This window comes from Petaurus breviceps, unplaced genomic scaffold, assembly GCF_028583685.1.
Source record: "Petaurus breviceps papuanus isolate PSGF00001 unplaced genomic scaffold, PetGlider_PUasm1.0 80, whole genome shotgun sequence".
Classification (NCBI taxonomy): domain Eukaryota; kingdom Metazoa; phylum Chordata; class Mammalia; order Diprotodontia; family Petauridae; genus Petaurus; species Petaurus breviceps.
Genome location: NW_027186540.1, coordinates 20,625,632 through 20,642,397, shown reverse-complemented (window position 1 = coordinate 20,642,397; position 16,766 = coordinate 20,625,632). Strand labels below are relative to the sequence as shown.

General features: G+C 40.0%; 1 protein-coding gene across 3 annotated transcripts in view; it reads right to left on the bottom strand.

Annotated features, from left to right (window-relative positions):
• The window catches only part of LOC138176039 (gamma-secretase-activating protein-like), a 116,026-nt gene extending 109,802 nt beyond the window's left edge, over window positions 1-6,224 (bottom strand). For all 3 annotated transcript variants that reach the window (XM_069106778.1, XM_069106779.1, XM_069106780.1), the window contains exon 1: window positions 5,530-6,224. In XM_069106778.1, coding sequence (XP_068962879.1) covers window positions 5,530-5,644 — 115 coding nt within the window. In that variant the 5' untranslated portion in view covers window positions 5,645-6,224. The remainder of the gene's footprint in view (window positions 1-5,529) is intronic.
• Window positions 6,225-16,766: the final 10,542 nt, after the last annotated feature.

The window sequence follows — 16,766 nt, the reverse complement described above, 5'->3', positions numbered from 1 at the left end:
CACACACACACACACACACACACACACACACACACACACACACACACCCTAAGTGGTCAACCAACCTTCACTTAAAGATGTGAAATTGAAAAAGAGCAGCCCACTGTCTTCTAAGGCAGTAGATTCCACTTTAGAATAGCTCTGCTTGCTAGAAAATTATCCTTACTGCAATCTGACTCAGCAACTTCTACTAGTTCTATCTTCTGGGGCCAAGATGAACAAGCCTGATCTCTCAACTACAAGACAGTCCCATGAATACTTTAGGGCAGCTATCATGTTTCTATTAAGCACCCTCTGCTCCTGGCTAAGGATACCCAGTTTCTGTAGTAGATCCATCCATCAAAAGAAGTCCTGCACAGTCTCCATGTTCCCCTCCAGGGATGGTAGGATGTACTCCAGATCGCCAATGGCCTTCCTAAAAAGGGGCCTAAAACTAAACGCAAAATTCTCTACGTAATCTGATGAAGGCAGAGAACAGTAGAACTAGTTAATCCTGCATTCTGGACCCTAGGCCACTATTACCGATGCTTGAAATTGCATTATTTTTTTTGGCTACCATGTTGCTATACTATTTATTCATACGCACCCTGTAGTCTACTAAAAGCACTGATTCTTTTTGACATGAGTGTTTATAAGCAGATATTTGCAATAATTAGGATATTTGCTGAGTTACTCTTGGTGTTTAAATGATTCACGATTTCTTTATGATGACAACAACCAAGGAGGTCCTCCTTACCAAAGGATATATAAAAGGGATGCACTTAAAATGGGAAATTCATAGCAAATATTGAAAAAATGTTTTGTTGAGACTTTATCTTGAGAAATGTAACCAAAAAGTATTTTTAAATTAATTCATTGTGTCCTACTTAACAACATTTAGGCTACAACTGCATCTACTTGTTAATTCTTGGAATGAACAAAGACTAAGTAGTGATTTTCTTGACATAATTTTTCTGATATTGTCCAACAGTATGATAAATACATCCTTTGCTTCAAGTTTTACTTCAGCAACAAACATATTGCAAAAATATTTAAAGGATTCATCAGTTATCTCAAGGGACTCAATCTTTTGATATTGAAATCATTCTTTTAAAAAGCCCACCTGATCAATAAAATATGGAAAGAGCATAGACACTAGTTTTCAATAAGGAAAGATGTGGCTGTATGAATAGGAACTAATTTTAGTGGTCGGTTCTTTAGTGAATATTTTAAAATTCTGATGACTTTTGCTTTCCTATCCAACCTTACCGAGAAGCGGCTTGACAAAGGAGCTATAGGCCTCATGTCAGAAAGACTAGGGTTCAAATCCCACCTTGAACACATACTGGCCATTTGAATAAGTCACTTTAGTATTCTAGAAAACTCTAACACTATAAGTTACAGAGCAGTTGATGATCTACATTGATAAAGGGAGTTTCCTCTCTGGTAATTCATTACACAAATGAAATCACCGGCAATACTACAACAACAACAAAAAAAAATTCCCAGTTACACGGACTTGGATAATGAATACTCAAAGAACCCTTCACATACTTGATTATTAAAACTCAACCAAATAATAAAGGAAAAGTAATTAAACAAACAGGAAATCATGAAGTGTTGGTGGAGGCTGCTTCTGAGTTTGACTGAAAAAACAAACACAGTGGTAACATAATTCAAAAATATTTTTACCCTTTGAAATGGGCTGACATGGCACATACCAGATTCCCAACATAAAATGACCAAAGTACTCACAGGTACAGAGGCCAAATGCTGCCTATAAAGCAGATTTACCAAAAAAAAGCATCTATGAAGATCTCTCTGAATAAGGCAACTTTTTATGACTAGAAGGCAGGCACCATTTGCTGCCCCCCTTTTTTAGCCATCTCTATTTAATAGGCAACATTTAAGCTCTAGATCTGGTTGACAGATTACAGCTTTTTTTTTTAAAAGCCTTTCCTTTCTGTATTGAACTAAATTTGTTCCACTCTTTACCTTTGTCATGACTCTATTTTCCCATCTCCCTATTTCTGGCTTTGCTTACTTCCATACTCCCAAACCAACAGCAGTCACTGCCATGATTCTACCAGCTCTATGACTTTCCACTTTCCACCCTCCTAATCCTCAACTCTAGGCATAAATAAAATCCATACCACCCAAGCTCTCTGTTCCTGCTCCCAGACTGCTAAACCTCAACAGAAAAAAACAATTACTAATTTCACTATTATAAACACATGTTACATAACTCCAGCTGGGTCCTCACAACTCAGCAATTCTTATCTGAACCATTGGCAGTAGTCCCCTATTAGGTGTCTCCCTATTTCCAGTTACTCCACCTTGCAATTCAGAAGTACTCACTCACTCAAAAACCTTCCACTGCTCCTAGATGCCTATCAAATATAGTCCATACTGCCCAGATCCTCTGCAATCTCACTCTCATTTTAAGAAAAGTTCTCCTCCCCATATGCTCCACATTCCAGCTAAACTGGATTTCTTGACATCCCCCAAATCCATCCCACATTTTTCTGCCCCCAGTCATTTGTCCACCCAATTCCCTATGCCTCCAGTGTTCACCCCATCCTCATCACTACCTACTGAAATTCTGTCTTTCAAGGTCCAGTTCCAAAGCCATCTGCTTCCATTAAATCTTCTGTGATTATCATTCCTCCTCAAGCTAGAATTTTATTCACTCTTCCTAGAACTCTCAAGATACCTTGTCGGTAACTTTCTCAGGTAATTATCAAATTATTGCATTTCAGTTATTGTGTTATAGTTACATTATTCTGTTATAATTATTTGTGTGATCTCTCCTATAGATTATATAAACTTGAGGGCAGGGACCTTATCTCTTTATCTCTCCCAGAATTTAGCATAGCTTAATAAATTAATAAATTAATAAATTCTTCTCAAATAAATGAATTAACAATAATAATGAATAATAAATATTTATGTAGCACTTCAAAGTTTACAAAGCACTTTATCATCTCATGTAATCCTTTGGACAACCCTGTTATTATCCCCATTTTACAGAATAGGAAACTCAGACTGAGAGGTTAAGTGACTTGACCGTAGTAATACAGCTATAATGCCCAAGTAGAAAATTCTTTTAGTCATGGAAAGTTCAACAAGTTGAGAATTCAACAGGGTCATATGTAGCTTTTCAATCACCACATTCATTATTGAAAGGTGTGGTATTTCACATTTCCTGTAACTTTTCATTAGCAGTCACCTGTCACTTGGTCATCTAGGTTATATGCTAAAACACAGTGTTACTTTGTGGTTGAAAATAGTTAGACCTGTGGATCCTTATTAATTTTTAAAATGTAATGCCTGAAAAAATATTTTGAGCAGACAAATATAATAGCAACAAGTTTTTTATGTAAAAGCCTATATTTGGACAAGTAGCAAGTGTGATGTTACAGATTATTAGCATGTCAAACTGCCTCCTCGAATGAACACAGGTTAAGTAATTTCATAAGCAGTTTATATTGCCATACTAAAGACTTGTTTAATTAATTCTCTTCTTCCTCCGCCCCCCCAAAGAAGTTTTATCCAAGAATAATGCAACTGGTAAACAAGTTAAGCATTAGACTAAGCAAACTTACATTATTGCTGTATTTATTGGAAGCAAACCCACAAGTAAGATTTCAATACATAAACATAAATCTACAATCTCTTGCCATAAAATATAGTGGCTACAGGGGAATAGAGTCCTACTACATGAAGAGATTCACCCCTAAAAGTCATTGTAATCAAGTATTTTCAAGAGAATAAGAAGGAAGAAATAGGGGAAACAGGGAAATGGGTGATAGAAAACTAAATAAAACAAGTTGGGTCTAAAACAGACAGAATAGGGAGGAGTGATAGTGCACTAAGAGGCACTCTGATCACATGACTCCCCTATGCAAAACCATCAGAGAGGCTCCTCACAGCCTTGAGAATAAACACAAACTCCTTCCATGCTCCAACTGTTAAGGCACTACCATGATGGGACTCAATCCTATCTTCCCCACACTATTCCCCTTCACCCAATCTCCTTCCAACCAAACTGGCCAACTATTACCCTGATTTCTTTCTTCCCTTTCTCACTTCCATGCATTTGTCTAGACTGCATTCAGAAGCAATTCTCTCCACCTCTCTACCTCTTGAAATTCCTGCCTTTCTTCAAGGCCTTCCCCTATAAGAAGCCTTCCTTGAACCTCCTAGGAAGAGATGCTTCCCTCCCTACTTAACTCTCTTTACTTGACTTGTTCTATACTCTCATCTCATTCTAACTTGTATTATAATTATCATTTTATAAGTTGCACTCCCCTGTAAGATTTCAAGCTCCTTGAGATTAGGGAATGTCTAGAAGACAACAGATGCTTACTAAATGTTTAACTGAATTGAGATTAACAGTTTAGTTGGGATGGTAGGTTCCAAGGGTGCTATTAAATGAAAAGGTGGAGTGGAAGAGAGTGGAAGTGATTCAGATAAGAGAGTGGAAATGATTCAGCAATATCCTCTAATAACTTTTGGAGTGGAAACCAAGTCAGCCAAAATCTCTATCATGAAGAAGAAATAGATTCATGGCAGAAAAGGCTTAGAAATTCATCTTTCCCTTCTCTCCTACAATCAGTCTCTGACATTTTTTTTTTTTTTTTTGTTCCAGCTGAAAAAGTAAAACCTCATTTGTCTACGATCTGTGCCAATACTTCCTGGAGGAAAAAAAATTAAAGCTGCAGGCAAGGAGTTCCTCACCTTATTGCCACCTAATTTTTAATTAGCACAGATAGAATGGAAGTGGCCAGATAGTAGCAGGGATTGTTTCATTCTTTGTATTAATATCTCCAGCACCTAACAATGTCTAGCACATAGTAAGCACTTAATAAATGCTTGATAAAAGGAGTTTTCAAGTTGGTAGTTTTGGTCATGGATGAATATTTGGTCCACACCCAAAATGTTCTAGGCACTATACACAACATTTACTCTAAAGACTTTCCCTGCCCTCTCAGAAACTGTATTCTAAGGCAGGATGTCCTGCACATCTCCCACACACACCTCTTATTTACATCATTGGTACAAATATCCCAAATACTTGGGTGCAGATTGTGCAGCTGGAGAAAGGTGTATTTCTTTCAGGGGTGTATTTTTACCCTTTTTTCTCCATATTGTGTGGGCTGCTTTATTTGGCACAGTCCTCTAAAGTAGTTTCATTCAGCTGCTGCCTAGCAAAGTTTCCCGCTAGGAAAAGCACAACTCTGACGTCTATTAGAGGAACCTGACCTCCCCTGACCTCCACTGGATGCCAGCGGGAGTCAGGGCCGGAGGTGTAGGTCATCCCTAGGCGCTAGGGAATAAGGATTTCAAGGTGAGCCGCTCAACCTTAACCTCCGAGAGGATGAGGTTGGGGGGGAAACAAAGGTCCGTGGTGCGCACCCTCCTCCCTCCGTCGGTAGCAGCACTCCCACCCCCATTCCGCGATTGGCAGACAGCTAGACTAGGAAAGTTGCGAACCGTCTGGAGACCCTACCACCACAAGTTTGCAGCCACGCTCTCTCTTCTCCTCACCTAAGCCTGCCCTCAGGCCAGCCACAGGAGCAGCTGCCTCCGCAGACAAACGCTCGGCTAGCCAAGGGACCACGTCCCGGTGAAGATCAAAAGCCGCGCTCAGCTGGAGAAGCATAGTGCCAGGCTTGGCTGCCGCAGCTGCGGGGGGCTCCAGCCACACGCGCCAGGCGCATTCCCGGACGCCCTGTGCGCCGCCTTCGCTTCCCGGGAGCTTTCTGCCCGTCCTCTCCCTCCTCTGCGCCCTGCACCCTGAGATCTCGCTTCCCAGGACCACGCTGACTCCAGGCCGCAGCTTTCGGTTTTGTTCTGCCTGGGGTACTTACTGTCTCCTCCCACTGGCGCCCGCGCCTGTCAGTCCTGAGCTCGGGTTAGGGCGCTAGCCACGCCAGGGAAGCACCTGGCTCCCCAGGAGAAGGGAAGGGGGGCAAAGAAGGCGGGTAGAGGGTGAGCGCCGCACCTCCGACCCTCTTGAAATTTGCCCGGACTATGCCCACATTAGCCTGGCGGGTGGAGATTTGTATTATTACTGCTTTTTCTTTAAAAAGTCCTGAAGACGGTGTGGAAGTTTGGGGGAAGGGGAGCATAGAAGTTGCTGTCAGTGGTTGTGTCCAATATTGTATGTAACAGTAGGGCAGAGTAAGACCAAAAATACAACGATAATAAGTTAAAAGGAAATAAAATGAAGCCCTCAGGCTCTAAGAAGTTTAAGGTGTGTTGCTTTTGATTTGTAAGTGGTAACATCTTGGGAGGTGAGGTGAGGGACATCGTGGGATATTCTTTAGAGAATTCTCTCATCTCAAAAGTGCTTTAAATATTAAAGCCTTTTCAATTAACAGTAATTTACAGGTGTGTCTGTTAGCTAGGTGAGGTAGCTAGATGGCTCAATGGATAGACCTCTGCTCTGGGCCTGGTGTGGGAAGACCTGAGTTCAAATCTGCCTTCAGACACTTACCAACTGTGTGACCCTGGCCAACTTAACTTCTGTTTGCCTTGATCCACTGGAGAAAAAAATGGCAAACCACTCCAGGGCCTTTGTCAAGAAAACCCCATACAAGTAAGACCAGGTGAACAACAAATTGGTTAGGCATGAAATATAGAAAGATGAAACAATCCTGGCTATAAGAGGGGTTACGTTGCATTAGGCAATTAGGGTTACATTACATTACATTCTATTACATTCTGTATGTATCTACATATGTAGCATGCCCTCTGGGCTACCTCCCCCAACTCATTTGCATTCCTAGGTTGAATCCACAGAACCCACTTGTTCACCTTGGGTTCAAGGTAGGGAAAACTCTTATGGATATTCAGTCCAAACACTATAGCTCAAGAGCCCCCACAGGCTTACTTTCCATTAATGAGTTAGTAGACTCAGTTAGGTCTTGGTGAAGTCATTTAATTACTCAAATGATATGATAAGAGTAGTTGTTACAAAATATTCCACCATAAACCTGGAGTACATTCTCCCACAAATACCCACAGTGTTCATAAGGAGATTACAGCCTATGACTGCATCAACTGAATTTGTAGAGAAGGAGGATCCCATTACACCCTCTCTTACACTTCCTCTAAGTTAAATATTTGCCATCTCCGACAAATCAACTGGAACTTTTTGACATAGTCCATGTGGCACAGTTGACAATCTGGAATTAACATTGTTTAGTATAGCACTTGGGTGCAGGCACTAAAACAAATTAGTTTGCTTATTTGTCAAAGAGTGAGGGGGCAACTTCAGGTCTCTCAGTCCTGTCAGTAGAGCCATATGTGTTCCAAAAGCTTTGTTAGTGCCAGGCTTGTACACTGGGACATAAGAGGATGGGGGTAGAATTTGCTTTTCTTTTCCATTTTATTCTCTTTATTATCTTTGGGTTGGGAAAGACTTTCATAAGCACCAAAGCAAGTGATAACGTATATAAATATTTTGAACTTATTTCTGTTTGTTAATGTTTAACATTTCATTCGTTGGATCAATAAAGATACAAGCATTTATCAAGCACCTGCCATATTCCAGGCACTGTGATAAGGCAATAGGGACACAAAGACAAAAATGTCTTTGTCACTTTTGCCTTAGTATCCCTGATACCTAAGACAGAGCTGGTGCTTGATGTTTATGTAATTGAATTGTTTAATTAAAACAATCCTCCTATATGCAAATAATATTGTGTTGATTTTAATAAAGCCCAGAATGCCAAATAGCCTATATAATCTCAAGAAAGATCAGCCTAGCCATACATATTAGAAAAACAAAATGGATGAAGAATCTTTATTGCCCAGATTATGACATTCAATTGAATGGCTACACATTGGTTCAGTACATCAGTGCACATATCTTGTATGGATGCTATAGCTTAACAATAAACTAAGCCCAGGATTGAATTAGAAGAGAACAGACAATTTCTCTTGGCATACTGTGTAATTTGTTCATTGATCCCACTCTACTCTTTGCCACAAAACACCATCGTTTAAATACTTATCTTTTTCTGGGGCTGCTATATAAATGTGAGTCATGGAACACTTTAATCTTAGGAAAATCACAATGACAGATTATCTGAATATGTCAATGGAAAGAAACATGGTGGATATAAGTAGGTCAAAGCCATTATCAATGACAACTTTGTACATGGAGAATGGGGGGAAAGGTATCACCAATGTTAATCATGACCAACAAAAGAGGTCGGGACAGTCTTTTAAGAAGAATGAGAAATACAGATGTAAAAGCCTGAATGTTGCACTATTATCCAAGCTCTATATAATTTTTTTAATAATGAAGACCCAGTTATTTCACTGCTAAGCATGTACTCCAAGGAGGTCAAAGACAGGATACACACCAAATATATATACACCCACATGCACCAAAATATTTATAGTACTTTCTGTAGTAACAAAGAATTGGAAATGATGCTCATCAATTGGGGAATGACTACACAAATTATGATACATGAATATAATGCAAATGTTACACTATAAGAAAAAATGTGAAGAATACAGAAAACCATGTCCCATCCTGTCTCTCTTTTAGGGCTCCTTGCTGCTTCAACTACTTGGATAATACAAATTGTATTTAGGTAAGTAAATAAAAACTAAATTCAGGAAGGAAAGAGTCTATTTATTGTTTTCACCTAGGGGAAAATATTCCCATAGGACAGAGGATCTAAGTTGAACCTTGACTCTAAGAAATGGAAGTGATATAGAAACATAGTCTATACCTGGAGGACAGCCTAAGAGAATAAGCCAGTTCAAGTGAACTATAGAGAAAAGGAGTAATAGGAAATAATTCTGGAAATGTAGGTGAAATTCAAGCTGTGGATAGCTTTAAATGCCAGCCTGAATAGTTTGCAGTTTATCCTAGAGGCAATAAGAAGTCATTGATGGCTTTTTAAGCGAGGAAAACTTTTAAGAAATGATATTCCTAAATATCAATTTGACAGCTATATGGAGCATAGTCTGTATGGAAGACATAGGTAGAATGGAAGTAAGGGGATGAATTAGAAAGCTATTGCAAGGTTTCATGTGCATTTGATAAAATTTGCACTAAAGTGAATATATGAGGTAAGGAAGAAAGAAGGAAGGGAAAAGAAAGGAAAGGAAGGAAGGAAAGGAAAGAAGGAAGGAAGTGAAAGAAGGAAGGGAAGAAAGGAAGGAAAGAAGGAAGAAAGGAAGGAAGAGAGGGATTTACTAAGCACCTATGTACAATAAACACTACTATGTGCTAGCACTTTACAAACAACTCATTTTCCTCACAATAACCCTGAGAGGCATGTGCTATTATTATGCAGGTTTTGCAGGTGAGGAAACTGAAGCAGAGGTTGAGTGACTTGTCTAGGATCACACAGCCAGTAGGTGTCTGAGACCAGATTTGAATTTAGGTCCTTCTGACTTCAAGTCCAGTGCCCTATCCCCTGAACCACCTAACTGTCCAGGGCATAAATTTGAGAGATTCAGGAAAGCAAAATAGATATGTTAGCAACTGATTGGATAAGAGACTGAGAGAGAAGGAATTGAGGATAACACAGAAGGACAATCCTGAATGTGTAAAAGGATGGTGGTGCCCTCAGCATAACTTTTCTAAGCAATCAAAGTAAAATGTTTTTCCTTTTATTCATTTCCTGTTTTCAGAATCAATCATTTGCTTAAAAGGGAGGTTGAAAAATTTAAAAATATGTAAATAAAAATAAATAGGTCAGGTCAGAGTGCTAAAATTACACAGTGCCTTTTGATGTTTATCTTTTCTGCATATTTGGTGCTCATTTTTACCTTTACTTTTACTATCCAGTAGCCTGACTTCACACAGGCGGTTCATTCTTCAATGACGCCTACATTTTTAACCAGGTGCTTCCTGTCTTTTTGAATATGGTCAGTTTCTTTTGTGTGTGATGTTGTTCAGTGCTCGCCATATCCGGTACCTACTAACTTGCTTCTCAAAGAATGTATTCAGGAAATAGAGGCATGAGGTTTCTGAATCATCTCGAAACCTTTCTTAATTCCAAACCACATTTTCTAAAATTTGCTTTCCCATCCTCTCCCATGCCAGTCTCTAGATTGGAGTCACCAAGCATCAGGGTGCAAGTTGCCTTGGTGACAGACCTTGAAAAGTTTGTTGTAGAACTTCTCTACTTCTTCATCCTCCACATTTCAATTATCCTCACAGTGCTCTTCCTCGTGTTTACCATGACTGAGTGGTCATGAGTCATAGTGAGATGACCAAACGACCCACAAATGAAATGGCTTGTTTTCTTTTGGCTTATAATGAAACTAACCACCAATTCCTTTGTTTGCCTTTCTGAGGAGAAGCCATGCATTTTCCTTCTATTTAGCTTTAATTTCTTCATACCTTTACTTTCATTTATAATGAGAATGTAAAGACTGAGATGGGCAGCTTAGTGGTGAAGTGGATAGACCCGAGTTCAAATATGGCCTTAAATATTTACTAGCTGTGTGACCTTGGGCAAGTCACTTAACCCTGTTCACCTTAATTTCCTCATCTATAAAATGAACTGGAGAGAGAAATGGCAAATCACTCTAATAATTTGGCCAAGAAAACCCCAAATGGGGTCATGAGGAGTCAGATACAACTGAAATGACTGAATGACAACAACAAAATATTGAAATAATTTTGTTTCTCCAACAATGTATCAATTCACTTACCATTTGACAAAGAGATCACATTTAGTTTAATTTAACTAAATTAATATTTCCATATGGTCTAAGAACTGTAATTTTTCTGGCTCCCTTTTCTGCCTTTAGGAGAGCCAATTTGTATTTTGTTCTGTTTCCTGGATTGTCATAACCAAACAATTCATTACCTGATGATGCCTCATTACCAGAGAGCAGGAGCTGTCTGTTGCTAGAGCCATACTACGGACTTTCTAGCATGGTAGGATCTATCAGGGATTTTCCTGCTGTCAAACCCTTCAGGAACCCAGAGTCACCTCCATCCTATGACAAGGCTTTTTTTTTTTGCATATGAGGAACATACAAAGATAAATAAGACAATTCTTTGCCCTCAAGGAACTTAGAATCTAGTAGGAAATAAAACATCTAAACCTAAAAGAAAACAGGATTAGAGTATGAGGACTTACATTCACACCCAACTCCATTGCTAACTTTCTGTGTAATCTTGGGTAAATTACTTAAATTCTATGGGGCTCAAAATCCACATATCTAAAATAAAGTGGACATCCTAGATGATCTCTAAAGTCCCTTTCAGCACTAAATCATATGATCAAGGAAATGTGGTACAAAGCAGAATTTGGTAAATGCATGAGAGACACAAAGTGCTGTGAGAGTTCAGAGGGAAAAAAATCATCTCTGGGTAATCAGAGAATGCATCATGGAAGATTTGAGAGTTGAGCTGGGCTTTGAAGAATGAGTAGAATTTCAATAGACAGGGAAGGCAATTGGGAGTAGAGGGTAGAGTGTTCTGGGCTGAATTTAACTTGGGCCCTGGCGGTTTATGTTTGATACTGGAACAAAATGGGACACTCCTCGATCATTCAATATTTAACAAAAAGAGGAAGATATTCAATAAAGCTATGCCTTGAGGATACCCTAAGCTGATTCAGCTGAGTGAAGCTCTCCTCCCTCTGAGTTATCTGTTGTGGTCCACCAGCCAAGCCTCTGATCATGCCTAGATCTTCTTCTGGCTCTTTAGTAACCAGGTAGCCAAGAAGTGATGTCAATTACCTGAGCCTTTAGACCCCTGAGTCAATCAAATCTAAAGGATGATTTCAATACGTTTTAAGGAAAAAATATCTTAATGTGAATGGTGAGGAAGGGGGCCAAAGGGAAGTCCGATCATAAGAAATAGCATGAACAAAAGCATTAAGGCAAGAAAACATTTGGGGAACTAGGAGTAATTTAACTTAACCATAACATAAATTACATGGAAAGAAGTGTGGTAAGATAAGATTGGATGCCTCCACTGATGTATGGAAATTTAATGGACTTTTTTAGAATGTTTATTTTCTTTCACTAATGCTCCATTATTCTATCTTAGCCCAAATGGAATAACTTAGAAAGCAATATTATTCTTGCAACCATAACAAAAAGTAACCCTTAAAGAGTCAATCTAGGAAGATTTTAACTTCATCTAAATTAAAGAAGGTACTACAGGGGCGGCTAGGTGGCACACTGAGTAGAGCACTGGCCCTGGAGTCAGGAGGACCTGAATTCAAATCCAGCCTCGGACACTTAACACTTGCTAGCCATGTGACCTTGGGCAAGTCACTTAACCCCAATTGCACCTCCAAAAAAGAAAAAAAAGAAGGTACTAGGCTTCTGAAACCAAGAGAACCCCTGAATTTAAATTCTGCAAACCACAAGCCAAATTGAAAACAGCCTGGGGTTGATTTTTTTTTAACAGTGTAAAACTCCTACCTGCTTTAATCACCCCCAAAGGATGGCTGCAAAAAATAACAAAGAAATTATTGTGAGTTACTTATCACCAGCAGGCAGTTTGTACATTAGGCTAGGATACATTCCTGGAAAAAGTACTCTAAGTAGAAATACTGGAAGTGCATGTCTCTGCAAGAAGCTAGCTAGCAATTCTGTAAAGGGGACAGAGCCTCAGGAGCTCTGTTCTATAACCACAGAGAGCATAGGGCTGCCAGGGTATCAGAGACAGGATGTAGAATTGGAATGCAGAAAAACTGCTGGCATCTATCTGTCAGTAACCAACTCAGCCTTGATCTGGGGAGCTGCTTCCCACATGTAGCATTTCATCTTAAGTTTCATAAGCATTTTGTGATGAAAATAATGAACACCATGATCCATGTAGCTGTTTTTCGATGGATTCTAAATACCTCAGGGTATTCCTTAGGCTGGAAATTGTGGTTCTCACCTTCCTCAGGATTTCTAGGCCTAGAGAAGGTTGAAGCATGTTTTTCCAGAGTACTAAAAATTTTATTATCTAGCAGTCTGCAGATCTCAACAAGCTAACAGGATGGACTGAATTTAAGATGAATGGATTTGGGGTAAATGTAAAGTAAAGCTACCGTGCCTTTAGTGCATTAACAGAACTGAGCTTTGTTTGGAAAGTCCATATCTGGAGTACAAGGTGTACTAAATGTCTTAGTGAAGTTGCAGTAAGACTTTTTGGACATCCTGTATTATGGTCAGTTCTGGGTGCTGTGCTATTTCATTCAATAAACATTTATTAAGTGCCTACTATATTCCAGATGCTAGGATAGGTGATGGACATACAAAGACAAAAATAAGAAACAAGAAATTCATATTCTACTGGAGGGAAAGCAGCATGTACCTTAATAAGTAAATTTGTAAATATATGCAAATAAACACAAAGAAATTTGGTAGAAGAAAGAGAATGAAAGAGACTATGTAGGAGGTGGCACTTGAACTGATCCTTGAATTAAGGTGGAAGACCATTCCCAGAGGGGGAAATAGCCTGTACAAAGACCCAGAGGTGGGAAATGGAATGTTGTGCATGAAGAAGACCATTAAGGGTAGGACAAGTCACTACAATGGAAACTGTTATGAATTTGTTAACAAAAACTTATATGAGGTTGGTATCCCCAGGGAAATTGCTGCTTTCAACAATTTAAGAATCTTGTTTCTTTGATTCTAGTTGTGTATGTTTGTGTCTCTTCCAGGATCAACCCCTCAGGGTTTGGTCCTAGGAAGGAATGTTCTGTCTGTCTGCTTCTGAAAAAAGTGGAGAAACAATGAGTACTCACTTGGTCTGTGTTCAGCTACGGTCAATGGAAAGGAACTAAGTGACTTCCCTGAATTGATCTGATTATGTAAGGAACACCTGAGGATGAATTATGGTGCCAAGCTAGAGTAACAAAGAACATATTCCTGAAGTTCCTCCTGTTCCCACTTACAGGGAACTGTATTATCCAGGAGATGAGTCAGGAAGATTTGAGCTCAAGTCTTTGTTCTTCTACTAAGAAAAACTAGATTGTCATACCAAATGACCTTGACCAAAAGTCACTAATTTGATATGGGCATTGGTGACCCCACCTGTAAGTGGGAGGATTGAATTTGATGGTTTAATGGTGTAATGTAATGCCAAGCAAAGGCAACTTCCCAGGTTCAAATACCAGCATAGGTGCTCTCTATTTTATTCAGTGACAAACCAAGAACAGAGAAGATCAAAACATGACATCATTCAAAATACAGCATTTACTAAGTGTGATTAAATAATCTCCAAGTACTACCCCACCCCAGGACCTTCCAATCATTCAATCAATTACAAAGTCTCTGTTCTAAATACTACTCCACCCCTAGGCTATACCTTAATTAAGTCCACCACAAAGTCCCTCTTCTCAAATGGAGATTAGTTTCCAAACATAAGTAAAGTACCTTCATTTGTCAATCACAGAGCACAATAAGGTCAAAAGTTCCCCACCCCTGGATCACAATTGAATCTACCCCAGAGTTACATCAAGTTTAAACACAGCACTTAATACCCAAATGGAGGTCTTTTCTTCATCTTGACAGGAGGCAAGTTCTCAGCAATCTTAGTTCCTGGGGAGACAAGGCTTAGCAAGGCCATAAGATACATTGCCAGTCCCTTCATGAATTTATCCTCTGTCTGTAGAACAGTCCTAGAACCCCTGAACATATTAGCAAAGCCCTCTCCCAGGATTTCTGTAAACATCCAACAAGAAAATCCTTCTTCAGGGCTTCCGAACCAACAGAAAGGTTCCCAGACCCCTGCAACAACAGCACTGCCCTTCACCAGTGGACAGTATTCACTCTGTCTGCAGGACAGTCTCCAGACCCCTGCAACAACAGTACTGCCCTTCACCAGTGGACAGTATTCACTCTGTCTGCAGGACAGTCTCCAGACCCCTGCAACAACAGTACTGTCCCTCACCAGTGGACAGTATTCACTCTCTGTCTGCAGGACAGTCTCAGGGCTTCTTAACCAAATGCCAGGTTCCAGGACTTCTTCAACAAAAGGACTGTCTTTCACCAGTGGACAAATCTGGCAAAACAACATCAAAACAGACAGACAAAGTACCAGCAAAACAGCCATGTCTCCTCAGTCCTTGACAGCTCAGGGGGCAGGTCTCAAAAGTCCAGGGCAATTCAAAGCGGCCACCAGCAATTCTCTTAGTCTCTCTCTCTCCACGAGGTGCTGCTTCCAAAAAGATCTTCCGCCTCTCTCTAGTGTCTCTCCAAATCTACATCACCAGCTCCTCCCAGTTCAGGACTTTCTTTTCACATCAACAAGCCCATCCCACAGGTGGGATTAACAAACTCTGGGTTTTAACACAATCAATTTGAAAACCAAGCCAATACAGGGGAATCTTTAATTGCCATTACTATCACAAATGGATCCCTTTTAAACCTGTTCCTAAGTATAGAGAGATGAGGGGAGAGCTTGGGATGGAGCCATGAGAAATCTTTACATACTGAGAACAGGGTGTGGAAGAAGATACAGTAGGGACAATACAGCAACCATCAGAGAGGTAAGGGAAGAACCAGAAGAAAATAATGACATGGAAGTCAAGGAAAAAGAGAATATTAATACACTCTTTGTCCCGGTGATTCTGAAGCCCTAGCTAACATTACTCAAAGCTTATTCTCTGCTCCTTCTACCCAATCCTTTATTCCCATATCCTTCAACCTCATCCCAATGTCACACTTTAAGTCTATCCATTCCTTCCACTGTGCTCTTTGGAGTGCCTACTCCATAGGTAACAAACTTGCTTTCATCTTAAACCTTTTCCTTTCCCACTCCTTCCAGTTTCTGGGTTTCACTGAGACCTGGTTCTCTCTCAATGACCCAGTTTCCCTGGCTCTGTTGCACTTTCACTCATACCTCCAAATCATGATTGAGGTGGTAGAATTTTAATATTCTTTGCGCCTTGTTGCCAAATTTTAACTTTCCCTCTCCCTCTATCACTCAGTAATCTCTTCCTTCAAGGTTCACTCAATTCCTGTTTACTATTTAGTTGAGATTCTGGCAGCTGTTATAAAACTGACTTCCAGGATTTCTCCCTCTTTCTTTAATGAGTGAGGTGTAATCTATACATTGATACTTCCTAAAATACCTTAACCTTGCAGTTTCTCAATTTATGCACTTTCCATGACCAGTAATACTCCTTCACCTCTGCTATACACAGAAATGATCATTCCCTTGATCTTGCCATCATTCACAAATGTCCAACTCACATGTTAATGTTCTATGAAATTTCCTTATCTGATCAGATCTATGGTCATTCCACACTCCTTCTGCATTATGATCCCAAAGCCTCTCCTTCATCCTTCCCTCCAATCTCTCTACGTCTCAGTTCTTTCCAGGAATATCACCAGTGCATACCCTACCGTCACCTCCATCTTGGTAGACCCCTCAGTGAACCAGTTCAACTCTACACTATCCTCTTCTCCCAAGTCTCTTGTTCCTATATCCTATCACCACACTTGACAAGCCTCAGCCTTGACATTCTCCCATCACCCACTTCCTTTGCACATACTTATGTGCAATTTAACAAAGTTGGAAAAAAATCACGAAACTACGATGACTGAGTCCATTACAAATTTAGGTCATACCTTCTCCACTGGGCCTTCACTATAGCAAAGCAATGCTTGCCTATTTGATTCATCGATCCACTCACCAAAGCATCTTTTCCAAATCTTTTCATCCCTCCTTAAAACTCTCACTGCTCTGGGGCGGCCAGGTAGCACAGCGAGTAAGAGCACCGGCTCCAGTGTTGAGAAGACCTGGAGATCGAATCCCCTCAGACACTTAGCACCCACCCAGAAAC